Source organism: Triturus cristatus, chromosome 6 (genome assembly GCF_964204655.1).
Source record: "Triturus cristatus chromosome 6, aTriCri1.1, whole genome shotgun sequence".
Taxonomy (NCBI): Eukaryota; Metazoa; Chordata; class Amphibia; order Caudata; family Salamandridae; genus Triturus; species Triturus cristatus.
In genome coordinates this window covers 1,845,117,540-1,845,134,794 of record NC_140589.1, presented here as the reverse complement: position 1 = coordinate 1,845,134,794, position 17,255 = coordinate 1,845,117,540, and the positions used below count along the sequence as shown (strand labels likewise).

The window sequence follows — 17,255 nt, the reverse complement described above, 5'->3', positions numbered from 1 at the left end:
CTAAGGTGTATGCGTCCCTAGAGGCTCACTTGGCCACAGTCATCCTGTAGTCGTTAGCCTATGTGAGGGCAACCACAAAATGGCGGTTATAAACAAAATGGAACCCACGGGTGCAGACTAGATCGTTAAATACACAGTGAATCCATCGGTGTAGCATGACGAAAATGCTTACGCGTACCGCACTTGCCAGTCGCGGTTCGCTGATACCAAAATCATCACGATACGACAACCTTCATTAAATGGGTTCAGAATTCACGGAACCACAACAGGAGCACACAGTGGTGACGGAAGTGTCCCTTTTGGGATGGGGCGGCCACATGGGAGAGGCGGAGATCAGAGGACTCTGGTCTCTGGCGGAGTCCCGGCTCCATATAAACCTACTGGAGCTTCGGGCGATCCGACTTGCACTGAAGGCATTCCTTCCCTCTATCAAGGGGAGAGTAGTGCAGGTGTTCACAGACAACACTACCGCCATGTGGTACTGCAACAAACAGGGCGGGGTGGGGTCGTGCACCCTATGTCAGGAGGCTCTGCGCCTCTGGACATGGATGAAACATCAGGGCGTTTCCCTGGTGGTTCAACACCTGGCATGTTCTCTGAACGCCAGGACGGACAAACTCAGCCGCTGATGCAGGATGGATCACAAATGCACACGGATGTGGCGCAAGATCTCTTTCAGCAGTGGGGAGAGCCTTGGTTAGATCTGTTCGCCACCGAAGAAAACGTGCAATGTCATCAGTTCTGCACATTGGAATTTCCAAGGCGGCACTCGCTAGGCTACGCTTTTCATCGCGAGTGGAGTTGCGGTCTACTATATGCCTTTCCGCCTATACCACTCCTACCCAGAGTGCTGAAGAAGATCACGCGCAACGGGACCCAAGTCATTCTTGTGGCTCCGACTGGGCTTGAAGAGTATGGTATCCGGAGCTACTCAGCATGGCTATCGATCCCCCGCTCCGATTGCCTCTTCGGGAGGACCTTCTGTCGCAGCAACAGGGGACGGTTTTCCACCCGAACCTGTCCAGCCTCCACCTCCTTGCGTGGAGATTGAGTGGCGGCAGTTGACGTCTTTTGAGCTGCCTCCCAAAGTTTGTGGTGTAATCTTGGCAGCCAGGTGTCCCTCCACTAAGACGGTATACGCCTGCATGTGGAATAAGTTTGTGGCATGGTGCACAGCAAAGGCTGTGGATCCCCTTTCTGTCCCCCTTTCAGAGGTCCTTCTATTCTTTCTTTGGCCAGCAGGGCTCTGCTCTGGGCACTATCAAGGGCTATCTCTCGGCCATTTCAGCCTTTTTACGGCTTCCAGATCAGCCTTCCCTTTTCAAGTCCCCTGTTGTAAATAGATTCTTGAAAGGCATTATTCATCTTTTCCCTCCTGTTCCATTCATAATTCCTCAGTGGGACTTGAACCTGGTTCTGACATATCTGATGTGTGCTCCCTTTGAGCCACTTCACAACTGTCGTCTTCGTCTTCTCACTTTAAAGACTGCTTTCCTGGTTGCCATCACCTCTGCCAGAAGAGTGAGTGAGCTCCAGGCTCTTTCTTCTAGACCTCCTTTTCTCTCTGTCCATCCGGAAAAAGTTGTTCTAAGGACTCGTCCATCTTTACTGCCAAAGGTTGTCACTGTCTTTCACATCGGGCAGACCATCACTTTGCCCACCTTCTTTCCGCCTCCGCATCCGTCGAAAGAGGAAGAGACGCTTCACCGTCTGGACTCAAAACGTGCATTCTCATTCTACCTGAACCTCACTCAACAGTTCCGGGTGGATGACCAGCTCCTTGTTGGCTACGTGGACGCCAAGTGAGGTCAGGCCGTGCACCGGCGGACCATCTCTCGGTGGGTCGTTCTGTGCATAAAGGCTGGTTATTCTTTGGCTAAAAAGGAGCCTCCGGTGAGGCTGCGCGCTCATCCTACCAGGGCGACGGCAGCCACTACTGCTTTGGGACGGGGAGTTCCCTTGCATGACATCTGTCAGGCAGCTACGTGGGCCTCGCTGCACACGATTACCAAGCATTATTGCCTGGACAGCCAAGTCCGGAGAGACGGCTTCTTTGGCCGTTCTGTTCTCCAGGATTTTCTGGTGTGATCTTGGTTCACAGACCCACCAGTATTGCTGGGGTATCTATTCTAAGGTAAGGAATCTATCACTACGTGTTTCTTTCAGATGCACAGGTTACTTACCTTTGGTAACGATATATCTGCAAGAAACATTGGTAGTGTTAGATCCCTTACCGCCCCACCCATCCTCTCCGTTCTGCGAACTGATTTATCGGGTTAAGGTCATCCCTTTCAGGGCCCTAGTTCATAGCACCAGTGGTCAGTTTCTTGCATGGCTCTGCATTCCTGGTGCAGAAAGTCGTGTACAGAACTGACGTCCGCGCGCGTGGGCGCGTCTAAGTAGCTCCAGCGACGTCATCTCGGCACCATCGATGCACGCGAAGCCGCACGACGAAGCCTACCGACGCGCAGGGGGTACTGCTGACGAAAACTTTCCGGATCCAGTCTGACGCCTGGGGGTAATTCTAAGGTAAGGAATCTATCACTACTAATGTTTCTTACAGATATATCGTTACCGAAGGTATGTAACTTGTGCTTCACAAACAAAACAGCATGTGCACATATTTCACAATAAAACCAGGACAAACAGGTTATACACTAATAGTCTATTTTATACAATAACAGACACCAGCATGACAATCACAGTACACAAATACATAGACAAACATCAAAAACATTGTTACACCCGTGTGGGAGCATGTATGCAAGCTACATGGGTCAGGCGAACCAGTCCCTTGGATGTGTGCACCTTCCTTCAAACACAATGTTTCTTATCTCTGATCCACCTTGTTCAAACAAATGATTCTGATTCTTGTTGATGAATAGTTACTTCATAAATGTATTCTTGATTCAACAAAGTCATAATTCATTATATTCAAAATTCCATCATTCTGTTCAGACGTACTGCTTTTTATAGAACCCAATGCATTTCGGGTCAAAACACAGACCTTTCATCAGGGGTCTAAAAGAAAAATACAAGAAAACCAGATCAGACTCTGCTATGTCATTAATATCATCAAAAACATAAGAGAATATACATGAGAACTCATTGTGATCGTATTCTGCAAAACAGGTACATATTCAAACACGGATGTCACACATGATTACAGTTGCTAATAGACTCTCATGGACGACCTTCGAATCAATGTTTACAAAACTAGTAAATGCACATGAGAACTCATCGTGATCATATTCTGGAAAAAAGGTTCATAGTCAAACTCAGATGTCAACCATAATCACAATAATTAATAGACTCTCGTGGGTGACTCAAGTTAATGCCGTTCAAACTCAAAAGTGCATAGTGTATCTTCCGCCTGAGTATGTTCGTCAATACGCTAGCTGCGCAGGATGCCTTACTACGATAACCACCTCCTTCTCCCATTGCTCCCGTTATGTGACCTTAGCCGACCTCTCTGCTGTTAACCTTCCCTTGTGCCCTCCCTAGCGCTCCTCATGACACTTATTTCGAAGCTTTGTCATCATAACGTACTGCTGCCGGTCAAGCCTGGCAAAATGTCGTTTGAGCGGTACTTCTGTATTCCTAGTTTAAACGCACCCCATCCACCAATCATCGCACATTCTCTCCCGTTCACCCTGCACGTGATGTGAGACTATGGTCACAGCATACATCTTCCTCCCGTGGTGATTTCACCCAATGAACGCGCGTGATTTAACACTCCCTCATCACATACTGTGGAAACGTCATCACATACTCCATTTACATCGCGTGATTCCGGTGTCCAATCAGCCTGCTAATGCCCTTTTCCTATTCTCAAGTACTCACGCGTCGTCCCGTACTCACTGCCTAATGTCAATCTTCCGAACCCATCCACATGACCCAACCTGTATCATATTAACCCGTTAGTGTCCCCCAATGTTGCCAAAAAGGATAAAGCATACTCTTCATCTTCATATGAGTTGCTCACAATTATACTGTAATACAAATCATAAGATATGCAAAACGATGTTCAAAAAAGAGCAAATGAAAGAAAAAACTTTAACAACAAAATCATGATAAATGTTTGTAACATGACTATTGCATTGTGACCTCCTCTATAAAAAGCATGATAATTCAACCCGGTCATTCATTCCATGGGGTTGCATAGGGTGTAATTTTCTGATCCAAAAGAATTCTACCCTCAATAATTGTTTATGTAGATCCATGTCACAACGTTGCTGAATAGCTTCCAGGATCTTAAATCTCACTTGCGCTATTTGATGAACGGCTTCATGCCAGTGTGTGGCTACTATTGATTTCATATTTCTCATTCTGATGTTACTTTTATGTTCTGTCATCCTGATTTTAACTTTTCTCTCCGTCTGCCCTACATACAATTTGCCACATGGGCATTGGATGGCATATACAATGTTCTTAGTGTCACATTTTTTTTTTTGTTTATTAGCATTTAAACAGGACTTATCATGTCCAGAAACAGTATACAACTTACAGCCTGTAGGACTACCACATCCGTCATCCCATACCTTACAAATACATAGTGACATCTTCCAAATGCTTTACTTACAAGTTACAATGCGACACACAGTCAATTAACTTGATTTCTTTGTAAATAATCCACCAGATATTTCCAATAATCCCTAGGCTTTGCTCCCGTGGGCAGCTCCTCTTCATACGTTTTCAGAGCATCCCGGCAGTAGGCCATGTCTTAAAGCCAACCTTTGATGGTTGGGATTTTCTTACTACCCCAGCAAATTGATACTCTACGGTTGGCTAATAGCAAGGCTATGACACAGAACTTACGCTTAGCCGTGTGCACATCTGGGATAAGCCCCAACAAGCACACACGGATCGTGCATTCAATATTGTTACCCACCATCCTCCCTAGCACCTCCACAGTTTGCACCCAGTATTCATTAATCAACCTGCAGTACCATGCCAGTACACAAAGTTAGCCGCACCTTCCCCACAGCGTTGGCAACGGGCATCGGATCGCAGGCCATATTTGTATAGTCTGGCGGGAGTGTAATAGGTTTGATGCAAATATTTAAAGTGTAGAACGCGTAAATTACCATTAGGAGTAAGCATGCTTGTGAGTGTACAACATCTTGTCCATTCCTCCCCCGTGAGCTGATCCTCTAAGCTATTATTCCATCTAAGTAAGGCCTGATGCGCGCCACCATCTATATCCTCTTGCAGTTTAGTATACAATTTCGACACCGTATGTGCGCACCAAGTGTCAGTGATCAGCATTTGCAACGTTTTAAGCTGCGGTGGCTCAACAGGATAGGATAGATACAACTTTTTGATGGCGCCTTGCAATCTATAATACATTAATTTAAACAGTAACGTCTGGTTGCTAATGTATGTGAGGCGCTCGGGCACGACAAAGTTGCCATCTGTGTATAAATCGCCTAACGTATCAATACCCACTTGTTTGAGCAATTGTACACCTCTGTCCTTCTGTGTAACCGATAGTTCCGGGTGGTAAAATAGTGGCATCGCAGGTGCGTACAGTGGCAGTTTACGGGCTAGCCTACCCATCTTACGCCATGCTTCACACATGGCGTCAATTGTATTAATATCTCTGGAGTGCAGCGGAGGCCATTTATAAGGCAAAATAGCTGTCAGCGGAATAGGATGCGCCTCACCCTCCTCTATCGCTACATGCGTTAGATATGGCACCCTGTGATACCGGTAATGCGCATATTGCGCCTCTGCACACAAATAATAAAGAAGGAGATCCGGAACCTGAAATCCCCCTTTAGAATAAGGTAGAGTCAAGGTTCGTAGCTCAATTCGGGCCTGCTTACCTGCCCATATCAGTCGTGTTACCATGGCGTTCATTTGTTGAAACGCCGCCATTGGAGGACTGATAGGTATGTTATTAAACAGGTATTGCAATTTGGGTAATATAACCATCTTTACAATGGCCATACGATCTGCCAATGTCAACGGAAGTTGGATCCAGCGTCTGATTTTGTCCTCCAGTGTATCAATCACTCTTCCGTAATTAATACGGATTACAACCTCCGGGTCTCTGTGGTACCAAACGCCCAGATACTTAAGTGGTTCAGTGTGCCATTCGAGGGGGAACTCCGTGGGGTGTGGTTGCGTAGTGTCTGTTAGAGGTATAATTAGAGATTTGGTCCAGGTAATTTGAAGCCCCGAATGCCGGCCAAATTTGATGTACTCTCTCAGCAATGGAGCCAGGTTCACCTCAGGGTCCCGCACATATAGCACCATATCGTCAGCGTATAAAGATATATGTAACGGTCTTTGTGAGAATTGCAGTGCGGAGTAGTGATGACCTTGTCTTATTTTACACGCCAACGGCTCCAGTGCCAATGCAAAAAGCAAAGGGGACAACGGGCACCCCTGCCTTGTGCCTCTCGCAATTGGGTATGGCCCCCAACACATGCTGATTAACCCGGATTCGTGCTGTAGGTGCTGTGTAGAGTACTTGTATCCACCGTTGAAAAATCGGAGGAAACCCCATGCGCTGTAATACAGCGTGAAGATACGGCCATTCAATGGAGTCGAAGGCTTTGGCTGCGTCCAAAAGGACTGCAGCAGCCTTCGTGGGCGGGATCAGATAGTGTGACAGAGCGAATAGGGTTCTAGTATTATGGGCTGTTGATCTACTGGGTATAAACCCGGACTGATCGGGGAGTACAAGCTTAGTCATGCTTTATTTTAATAAAGTCAAATGTGCATAGGGAAGAATATCAAATAGCAGGAAAAGTTGTGTACCTTTGGTAACATTCATTCTGATAGATTCTGCATGCCCTTTGCCTGCTGGACTCCTCTCACCATTTCTGGATCTTCTGGTGTCCTTTGGGTAGCAGAATCCTAAGAGCCAATCCCATCCTTGTATGACACCTGTATAGCATTCTTGTGACATAAATGGTACAGCGTGTAAATAGATATTCAGGGTTCATGTCTGCGGCTTGGATATTTTTAGAGATGAAGAAAATGCAAAACCAACATAGGGCCCGATATACAAAGCATTTTTGCATTCTCAAATGTGTGACCAGAAAAATGCCTTTTCAAATGTACAAAATGCGATTTGGTAACTTGTAACCGAATCGCATTTTGCATTTTGTGTTTGGATGAGGTGTGTTTAGGGTATCCCTTCCGACTATCGAAATAATATGGTATGTGTTACTGTTTTGCAACCGAATTTCAGCCGCAAAACAGTAATACTTTACCAACAGTTTAAAACTGGTTGGTAATTCATACGCAAAGAAAAAGGGATCCCCAAGTGACCCTTCCACTTTGAGAATATAAATAATATTTTTTAAGCGCAGGCTGTGGTCCCATAGACCACTACCTACTCTTACAAAATTAAATTTCAATATTTCATTTTTTCTTTTCAAACTCATACCGTTATTCTTTAATGGTCTGAATTTAATTAAAAAAAAAAAAAAGATTGCTTTATTAAAAAGCAATCACAGATTGGGGGTCTGCTGACCTCAGCAGGTGACCAGCCCTGTGGTGGAGTTGATTCCTAATTGGTCGCAAACTGCAATCTACCTCATTATTATTCATGAGGTAGATTGATTTGCAACCCACAAGGATCCTAAATGAAACTCAGTGAGCTTCATACATTAGGAAATTGGTATTCCTAATGTTTGTACATCTGGCCCATAATACTGTTCTGTACCTGTGTCACCAAATGTATATAACTACTCCTTTCCTTCTGACCTTATAGAATGAGCAGCAGCAGGGCAGTTCTCTGCTGCTCAATCAATCAAGTGACTTGTAAAGCGCGACTACTCAAGGTGCGGGGGTAGGGGGAGGTAAAAAAAAAAACAGTTTTTTCACAAGAGACTTAACAGTAGCAAAGTTATCTTAATTCTTTTCTTGTTTTTTGGCTATATTACTAGCATCATGCACTTTAACGAAGTAAATCCCCCTTCTCTTCTTTTTATCTATTGTATGCTTATTTTCTACCCCAACCCTCCATGCCTGCCTCCTTAATGGTTTCCTTTCATTACTCTAGTAATGGTTGTTGTCTGGTGTTGTTATATCTTATTCTACAGCTAGCTACAAAGTGCATGAAGCAGGAAGACGTGTCCGTGCTGTACATCACCCAGGCACAGGAGCTGGAGAAGAAAGGAAAATTGAAGGATGCAGAAAGGTAAGTACCTTGTTCCTCCACCTCATCTTTTCCACCTGAACATTAAAACACTAGTAAGACCTGTCAGTGTCCGTAAACACACCCCAAAGATGATAAAGGCATCATTTACCAAGCTGCCACTAAACACTAGTGTCATCAGGAGCATAAGTAAAGCTGTAGCAATGCAATGACTTGCCTGTTAAACAAAGACACTAACTGGCACTTCCTTGCAATTATCTCTTTTTTTCTGAGACAGAGCAATGAAGACCTCTGGAAACCCTTCTGTATTTGGTTCCCAGCCTCTTGGAACCTACTATGGAGGTATTTTTAACTGCAAGGTCTTTTAAAATTATAAAGACGATAAATAAATGATAATGACCATTTGTTTCTGTGTTAGAATCCTCTCCCACCATCACATGATAGTTTCTGCTGTGCACAAGAGAATCCACTCCACTTTACAAACATCAGCTTCCCACATAAAGGAGGCACATTGCATCTTTTAGGCAAATCCATTTGTTACAAATTGGTGGCACTGTAATAGCCTCCAGTTCTGCAGGCCTCTTCAGTTGCTATGACTGGGCCCTTTGAGACTTTACGGAACAGGTCACAGAGTAACTTTATAGAGACCAAAAGGGAGGAGTTCAAAAAATGTCTCGGAGAATATGATTACCGCTTTTAATCTGCTTGTGAAATTACTTGTTGGAACCCTCAGCTCAAGGCTATTTCCAAGCATACCCATGCATGTGTTCCTCATGGTAAAGACTTGTATGCTCAACCAAAGATTGTAAATGTTTTTTATTTCTTTTGCCTCGATTAAGGATGATGAGACTCAGAATAAGAAAACTAAAGCTAAAACTTTAAAGTCAGCTTTGCCGGCAAAAGATTAACAAAGGGTTCAAGACTAGTCCCGCGTCCATCCCGGAGGTCTTGCCTCTAGCCATCTGTTGGATCACATCATAAATCTCAGTGTTTGTAATTGGGCTTCCAAGTCTGCCTGTTGTGCGTCCAATATGCGAGGGAGAGTAACGCTGTCTAGGAAGGCCTGTCAATGCTGGGTCCTTCCCATGTGGGACCGCGTATAGATTAGTGTGGTATGAGCGAAAAGCTGCATTGTTACCGTCCTGCGAGTTAAGATTGCAGCCAGTGTCATCCCTGGTGGCTGTGATTGGGTTTCTAGGGGAGTCTGTGTGGAGGACACATGCAAGGAGTCTACCAGCTTTATCACCTTCAACATGCTTCCTGGCCAAGTGCTGTCTGTAGTCTAGGGCACCCAGCTTCTCAAGAGTATCCCTATGCACTAATCTGGACTGTGCAATGGGGTAGCGGCCAAGTGGTCTGTGGGGGATAATAACACATAACGACGAATGTCCGTTCCCAGGGTGCTAAGTTCCCTGTGGAGGGTTAATTTGGTTCCATATACCGCTTTAATTGCATAGCCACGAAGTACAACCTTAAACACGTCCCACTCAACTCTGGCTCCTGGGGCTGAACCCTCATTTTTTTAAAATTGGAAAGTAATATTCTCTGAGATCGTAGCTCAGAGTGCAGTATCACGCAGCATCTCCAATGGAAGGTGCCGAATGGGTATTGTTGGCCTACCCCGCCTCCAACGCAGTTGCAGCTGTAGTGGACAGTGATCTGAGAGGGTGCGTCGGAGATATTCGGCTTGTGTCACTTTTGCAATAATGAAGTTAAATCCTAAGTGTATGTTATGTAGGCCCGAGTAGTGCGAGAACTCTCTGGTCTTTGGATTCAGACTGCACCAGGCGTCCTTCACCTGAGTATTAATAGCCTAACGTTGTAGATGTTGTGTGAGGGTAATCGATTGTACCCCACTCAGTAGGGCGGGGGAGCGGTCGTAGGTCAGGTATGGTGTACATTTGAAGTCTCCTCCCGAATAACTAGGTGTCAACGTATTACGCAGCACTGCCGGGGTCAAGTAGTGTAGGAAGGGAGCCTGATTAGTACGTATAATAATATGAGGGATATAGAGAGACCATCCAATAAACCCTCTATTACGACATACTGTATATCCGAGTACTTTGGTGTGTAACACCTCTGGGGTACTCTTGGTGTCACCCAAATTAAGACCCCTCCTGGCATAGCAGGAGTTTGTGGTCCCTATGAGTGCCACTCTCAATCGTTCGCACATGGCCTCCAGATGTTGGTCAATAGGGTGTCTCTTGAAGGAGTGCTATCTGTACCTTTCGCTTGTGGAGGTACTGATCAACACAGCACGGTTTTGTGTGACCTGCTAGTCCCCTCACATTCCATGTCAGTAGCAATAGCGAGGACTCAGTAGCTGCAACATTATTGACCATTACAACAGGAGTATAGTGTACACCCCAACACCCTCGCTCCAACCTACAATCACCCCCTCCCCCCTCACCCCCCATTGCGCACAACATTTCATATTGTCCACATCACGGAAAAGAAGATACAACCCATATTGGGAACAATAGGTAGAACATATAAGAAACCCCGACCCCTATTCCCAAGCCAGCTTACCAATGGGCGACCAGCCATAAGCACTCTCATGCAACACAAGTAAGAAAAGATTAACAGTCTATACCAGCTGTGTGTGGTAAATGGGGGCAGTCAGTCGACAACTGCGGTGGACCTGTGCATACATGTCTGTATGCCTTAGCCATGGCATCAATAATGTTGCACACTTTCAAATTTTGGCCATCACTGGTGCAATACAAAAGTAACTGCAGCTCTACCATACCAAACCTGGAGGCCCGGGGCCAAATCAACTCCTCAGCCGTCTGCGGTGTAACTAGTGGGCCATCACCTAGTAATTCAGCAACTTGCGAGGCAATCATAGCTGGAGAGTCATCAAGTTGAGCTTCTGTCTCTGATTCTGTGGGGCAGTAGGCTGCGACGCACCATCCCACATCCACCACAGCTTGTGCTTGTTCCTTGGCCGCGTGATCTTTGATTGGTCCATATGTGCCATGCCTGCTACGGGGCTTACGCTGCCTTTGCGCTTTCCATTCAGGAGGAGAATCTTTCCTGGTCCCAGAAGGAGTTGTGATGCCTCTGTGTTCCAGTCAAGACCAGGCATCGTCTGGTGTTATGCATAAGAATGTGTTTCCCTCATGTAGAATCTGAAGGATGGCAGGGAACTGCAAGGCATATTTGACGCCGTGGTCATGGAGGCATTTCTTAATCGTCATGAAGTATGACCTACGGCGTAAGATCTCCAGAGTGTAGTCCGGGTAAATATGTACTTGTGCATTCTCAACAGACGAAGAGCCCCTGGCCCTCGTCACCTGTAAAATATGATCTCTGTCTCTGTAATTGAAGAGTTGACCAACCACTGGCCGCGGAGGGGTTGCCTCCCAGTTACGCTGTGGGCCCGTTCAACAAAAACAATGACGTTTCTTTCCCTTGCAGGATCGTATTTACAAATCCGTCCTCCAGATGTAGTTCCATATTTGGGCCCTCTGCACGATCCTTACATTGTTCTGTCTTGATCTGCTCCCCTGGTCGTCTACTCTCCCCCTCTTGCATGGCCCGGAGGCGCTGGTCAGAATCCACTACCATAGGCCTCTGGACAGCCAGCCATGATTCTGCATTTTCCACTCTATCTTTCAGATTTTTATTGTTTTCAAGTAGGAGGCCCATATCTATGCACATGGCGTGTAGTTTAGGCTACAAGTGGATTTACTGTATAGCACAGCTGCCATCAGTTCGTCAAATCTGCGAGAATGATCAGATTGTGTGGTCGCTAAACGTACCCGCTACATCAGTGGTATTCATATTTTCCTCGGCTCCTTGGCCACCCACCATCACCGCCGGGTTATTGTCGTCATTCGAATTAACCATCGCGTATGTGGTGTATGGTCAAAGTTCGGAACACCATAGTGTCGCGGATAGAGCAGATTATAATAGTATTCCAGGTTGTGTTGCAAACTGCACGGAGTTGAAGTCGGAAGCAGCTACTTTGGAGTGAGGTGTGGGGAGGAGTCACTGTAGGGGCAGGGTGGCTAAGGCTAAATTCTCTGCCTCCTCCACCCAGTGGGCGAGACGGGTCTTTGCCGGAAATGGTATGACCACGAAGCCGTAACTATGTATATGCAGGTTTTTAGGAGGAAGGGGTCACTTCACTGAGTCACCGCATCGTACATGACCGAGCTTAGTCTTGTCGGATGCCCAATACACCAGAATTCTGATGGATACATCGGCCAGTGGATTCCTCACCTTGTGAATATCCCCTGCGCCAGCAGCATTCGGAAACTTTTGTAGCAGTCCACGCCGATGAGGTCGAAGATGACGTCACAGAGACATGGCTCCGCTCGCGACTCCGCTGACGTCACCGGCTCCATAAGAAAACCTCGTCGGCATGATGACGTCAGTTCCCTTTTTTCCGCGCCGTCGATGCCAACGGATTTCGGGAATCTCTCTCTGTAGCTATACTGTTACTTTGTTTTCTACCGGTTCTCTTTGTCTTCTTCTGCAGAAATGTCGATGAAGAAGTCCGGATTTAAACCCCGTCGTGAATGTGGGAAACATATGTCCATTACGGATCCGCATGACGACTGCGTATGGTGCCTGTCATCGGACCATGATGTCGAGGGATGTTCTTGCTGCCGCAAGATTAGTTCCAAGGCTCTCAAGGCGAGGGAAGCAAAGCTTTTCATCGCGAGGATGAAGAAAGAGAAAAGAGTCCGGAGAAAATCGAGGTCAAGGTCAAGATCGAGGTCGAGATCGAGGTCGGCGTCGAAGTCGACTTCGGGGCATGCTTCCAAATCCAGGAAGCACAAGAAGCACAAGAAGAAGAGGAGACATTTGTCTCGGCGTCACTCGGATAAGGATGCGGTTTCGAGATCGACATCGCCCTCCCGACGCCATAAGGACTTTGTGTCTCTCTTGCCCATTCCGGATTCACCTGTTGGCCTGTCGTCACCTGTGGCTTCACCGGAACATTCTCCGACGCCGGCACCATCTCCGGCTCCGGCTTCGTCCCCGGTTCCGATTGAGGAGCTTCCAGCCCCGGGTGAGCCTTCGGCTCCGCAGATTCCACCGTCGGCGCCGGTTGGCCCGAGTCCGGTGATGCCTGAACAATATCCTGCGTTCCCTGGACCAGGTCAGGACCCCACGCATTATCTTAATGCGATGTATGGACTCTTCTCCAGAGCCATGTACCCCTCTGGTGCACCTTCGGGTCCTATGGCCTTCAGTTTGGGAGTTCCTCAAGCCTATCCTCAGGCTCCCTTCATGCCATTTTTTCAGGCGACCCCGTCTTGGCCTCTACCGGCGCCGAGGACATCGACGCCGCTCCCTTCGCTCGACGCTGGCTGCCCCTGTGGATCCACGTTCGACGCCGGCACCGGCGCTGTCGGATTCGATCACGGCGCCGCCGACGCCAGTTGTGAGAATTCGATCTAGGAGGGAGGCTCAGAGGGTACTGGATGAGCAAAGATACCTTATGGAGGAGGTAGAAGAAGGTGAACTCATGGAGTCGGACGATGTTGAAGGAGGCCTGTGGCCTGGACTTATCACCCGAATGGGAGATTTCTCCTCCTTCTGATGCCCCTTCGAAGGATGTGACGCCATACCATGCCATGATAAGAAAAGCGGCTGAACTTTTAGATCTGCAGTTACCTTCTGCTGAGTTCAAACCGAACATTTTAACGGAAGTTCTGCACTCTCCTTCTGCTGTTTCTGAGCCTCTTCTCCCTTTTTAACGATGCCATCATAGAGCCAGTGATGGAGGTGTGGCGTAAGCCCTTTTCTGCTCCGGCAGTTTCCAAAGTCATCGCCAGGAGGTATAGGGCAGCTCCGGGTGACCCAGAATTTTTAACATCTCACCCGGAAAATATTGGGTTCATTTCCCCAGGTCCTGAGTGATAGGGAAGCAAAAAAGCTGGATCAATCGGCAAAGAAGGTCTTTTCTTCGGCCAGCATGGCTCTTAAATCAACGAATGCCACCTGTCTCTTGGGACATTATATACATGCTCTCATGGACTCAGCTAAACAACTAGTCCTGAAACTATCAGAGGAGGATAGGGTTGGTTTTAATGAGATCCTTTCGGATGCCCAGGCGGCGGCGCGTCAGGTGATCCAGAGTGGATTGGAAACTGCTGACTCTGTGGGAAGAGTCGTGGGATCTTCTGTTGCCACTAGGAGGGATGCATGGCTTAAATCATCGGAATTTTCCCCTGATGTCCAGTCAACGCTCTTGGACATGCCTTTTGATGGCTCTGGTCTTTTTGGCAAGAAAGCGGATGCTGCGCTGGAAAGATTTAAGGAGAGTAAGGCCACGGCTAAATCTTTGGGCCTCCAAACTCAGCCAAGAGGCTCTTTCAAGAGGTACAGGGGCTTCGGAAGGTCTACCTTTCGCTCATACGGACAGCCACAGCGGCAACAGCAGCAGCAGCAGCAGAGCACTCTGTATAAGGGGTACAGAGACAGGAATTAGGGGTCGCACTGGTGGCCGACAGTTCTCCTCCTCCTCCTCTTCCTCTTCCTCAGCCCCTCCCACCACTGCAAAGCAGCCCTAGATCCACCATTCTGGATCATGTTGGTCCTGTGGGGGGGCAGGCTTACCCATTTTCTACAAGATTGGGAATTGGTTACTACAGACCTTTGGGTTCTAGATCTTGTAGAAATTGGGTACGCCCTTCCCTTTCGGGAATTCCCTCCAATTACCCTCCTTGTCAAGGGGCTTGCTCAGAGAACCACTGTCTTCTCCTACAGGAGGAAGTCCTGAAGTTACTAGAGAAAGGTGCGAAAGAGGTGGTTCCAGAGCAGGAGCGGGGTTACTCCGATATTTTCTGATTCCAAAAAAGGACGGCAGATTGCGTCCGATATTGGATCTCAGGATCTTGAATCTTTATCTGAAGCAAGAGAAGTTCAAGATGCTCACCCTTGCGCAGGTTCTTCAAGCGCTGAATCAGGAGGCCTGGATGGTGTCGATTGACTTGCAGGATGCGTATTTTCACATCCCCATCCTGAAGTCACACAGGAAGTATCTCCGGTTTACGGTAGGGTCGCAACATTATCAGTTTGCGGCCCTTCCGTTTGGTCTTACTACTGCACCTCGAGTCTTCACGAAGGTGATGGCAGTGGTGGCAGCCCATCTCAGAAGGTCGGGGATTTCGGTATTCCCCTATCTGGACGACTGGCTGATCAAAGCGGAGTCGCCAGGGAAGGTGCTTCATCATCTGCAGGTTACAACTCAGCTGTTGTACAAATTGGGTTTCTCGATAAATGTACCCAAATCTCACCTGGTGCCCTCTCAGCGCAACCTGTTCATAGGTGCGGTACTGGACACTACTGTGTGTCGGGCATTCCCACCCCCTCAAAGGATTCTCGACATACAGGAATTGATTCCTTTGTTTTACAGTGGAGCGGTCGTTCCAGTCCTGAAGGTCCTTCGCCTGCTCGGTCTGTTTGCTTCCTGCATTCTGTTGGTCAACCATGCACGCTGGCACATGAGGGCACTCCAGTGGTGTCTCCGCAAGCAGTGGTATCAACACAAAGGAGATCTCAGGGAGTCTGTGAGGATCTCCAGAGAAGCTGCGGCGGATCTGTCTTGGTGGAGCGTGGAGGGCAATCTTTCTCAAGGAAAGCCCTTCCATCTACCTCCATCTGTGGCCACAGTGATAACGGATGCATCCACTTTAGGGTGGGGTGCGCATCTGGGGGATCTGGAAATCAAGGGTCTTTGGTCTCCAGAGGAAAGGTTGCTTCACATCAACCTTCTGGAATTGGGGGCGATACATTTGGCTCTCAAGGCCTTCCTCCCTTCCCTTCGCGGTCAGTCGGTTCAAGTCCTTATGGACCACACTACGGCGATGTGGTATGTCAACAAGCAGGGAGGAGTGGGGTCTCTTTGTCTCTGCAGAGAGGCTCTGCGTCTCTGGTCCTGGGCTCAGGACCATCAGATTTGTCTGATGGAAAATCATCTGGCCAGGGTTCTGAACGTACGTGACAGTCTCAGTCTGCAGTTCTCCGCTGACCACGAGTGGAGGCTCCATCCGGAGGTGGTTCGTTACGTCTTTCGGATGTGGGGAACCCCTCGGGTGGACCTGTTTGCCACTCACGAGAACGCTCATTGCCCGTCATTCTGCAGTCTCCAGTATCCGATGCAGGGAGCGTTGGGGGACGCGTTTCAGTTGAGTTGGGGTTCACAACTCCTTTACGCGTTTCCTCCCATACCCTTGATTCCTCGGGTTCTGAGGAAGATTCGCCAAGACCGGGCCCAAGTCATATTGATCGCCCCGGATTGGCCAAGAAGGGTGTGGTATACAGATCTTCTCCACCTCTCCTCGTGCCCTCCGCTCCGTCTCCCCCTGAGGCTAGACCTCCTCTTGCAGTCGGAGGGGCAGGTTCTATACCTCCAGAGCTTACACCTTCATGCCTGGAGATTGAACGGGGCAACCTGAATTCTTTCTCTCTCCCGCCAGATGTGGCAGATGTAATTTTGTCTGCCAGACGTCATTCCACCAATTCTATCTATTCCTATAGGTGGTCTAAATTTGGGCTCTGGTGTGGAGAGAAGTCAATTGATCCTTTGAGGGCTCGTTTATCTGACATTCTGCAGTTTGCCCTTTCTCTTGCTCAGCAAGGCTTTCCTTTGCTTGCCGGATCAGCCGTCTTTGTTCAAATCGCCTATTGTTTTACGATTTCTGAAAGGCCTTACAAACAAGTTTCCTCCTACTCCTTTTATTGTGCCTCAATGGGACTTAAACCTTGTCTTAACTTACCTTATGGGTTCTCCCTTCGAGCCCTTACACAAGTGTCCCTTGAGATTGTTGTCTTTCAAGACGGTTTTTCTCATTGCGATCACCTCAGCGAGGAGGGTAAGTGAGCTTCAAGCTCTAAGTTCAAAACCCCCGTTCTTGACCATTTATGCTGAAAGGATGGTACTCAGGACCAGGGCTGCTTTTCTGCCAAAGGTTGTAACTCCTTTCCATCTGGGGCAATCCATTACGCTTCCTACCTTCTATCCTCCCCCTCACCCTTCCAAGGAGGAGGAGCGGCTTCACCGCTTGGACCCTAAGAGGGCGGTGAGCTTCTACCTTGACAGGACAAAAGACTTTCGAGTTTATGACCAGCTCTTCGTGGGCTTTGTTGGCTGCAGGAAAGGCAGAGCAGTGCACAAGCG

At 47.8% G+C, this 17,255-nt stretch overlaps 1 protein-coding gene across 2 annotated transcripts in view; it reads left to right on the top strand.

Moving 5' to 3' along the window:
• IFT172 (intraflagellar transport 172) overlaps positions 1-17,255 on the top strand; it is a 1,173,227-nt gene that overhangs the window by 615,265 nt on the left and 540,707 nt on the right. For both annotated transcript variants that reach the window (XM_085613308.1, XM_085613307.1), the window contains one exon: positions 8,061-8,158. In XM_085613308.1, the coding sequence (XP_085469434.1) occupies positions 8,061-8,158 (98 nt within the window). The remainder of the gene's footprint in view (positions 1-8,060; positions 8,159-17,255) is intronic.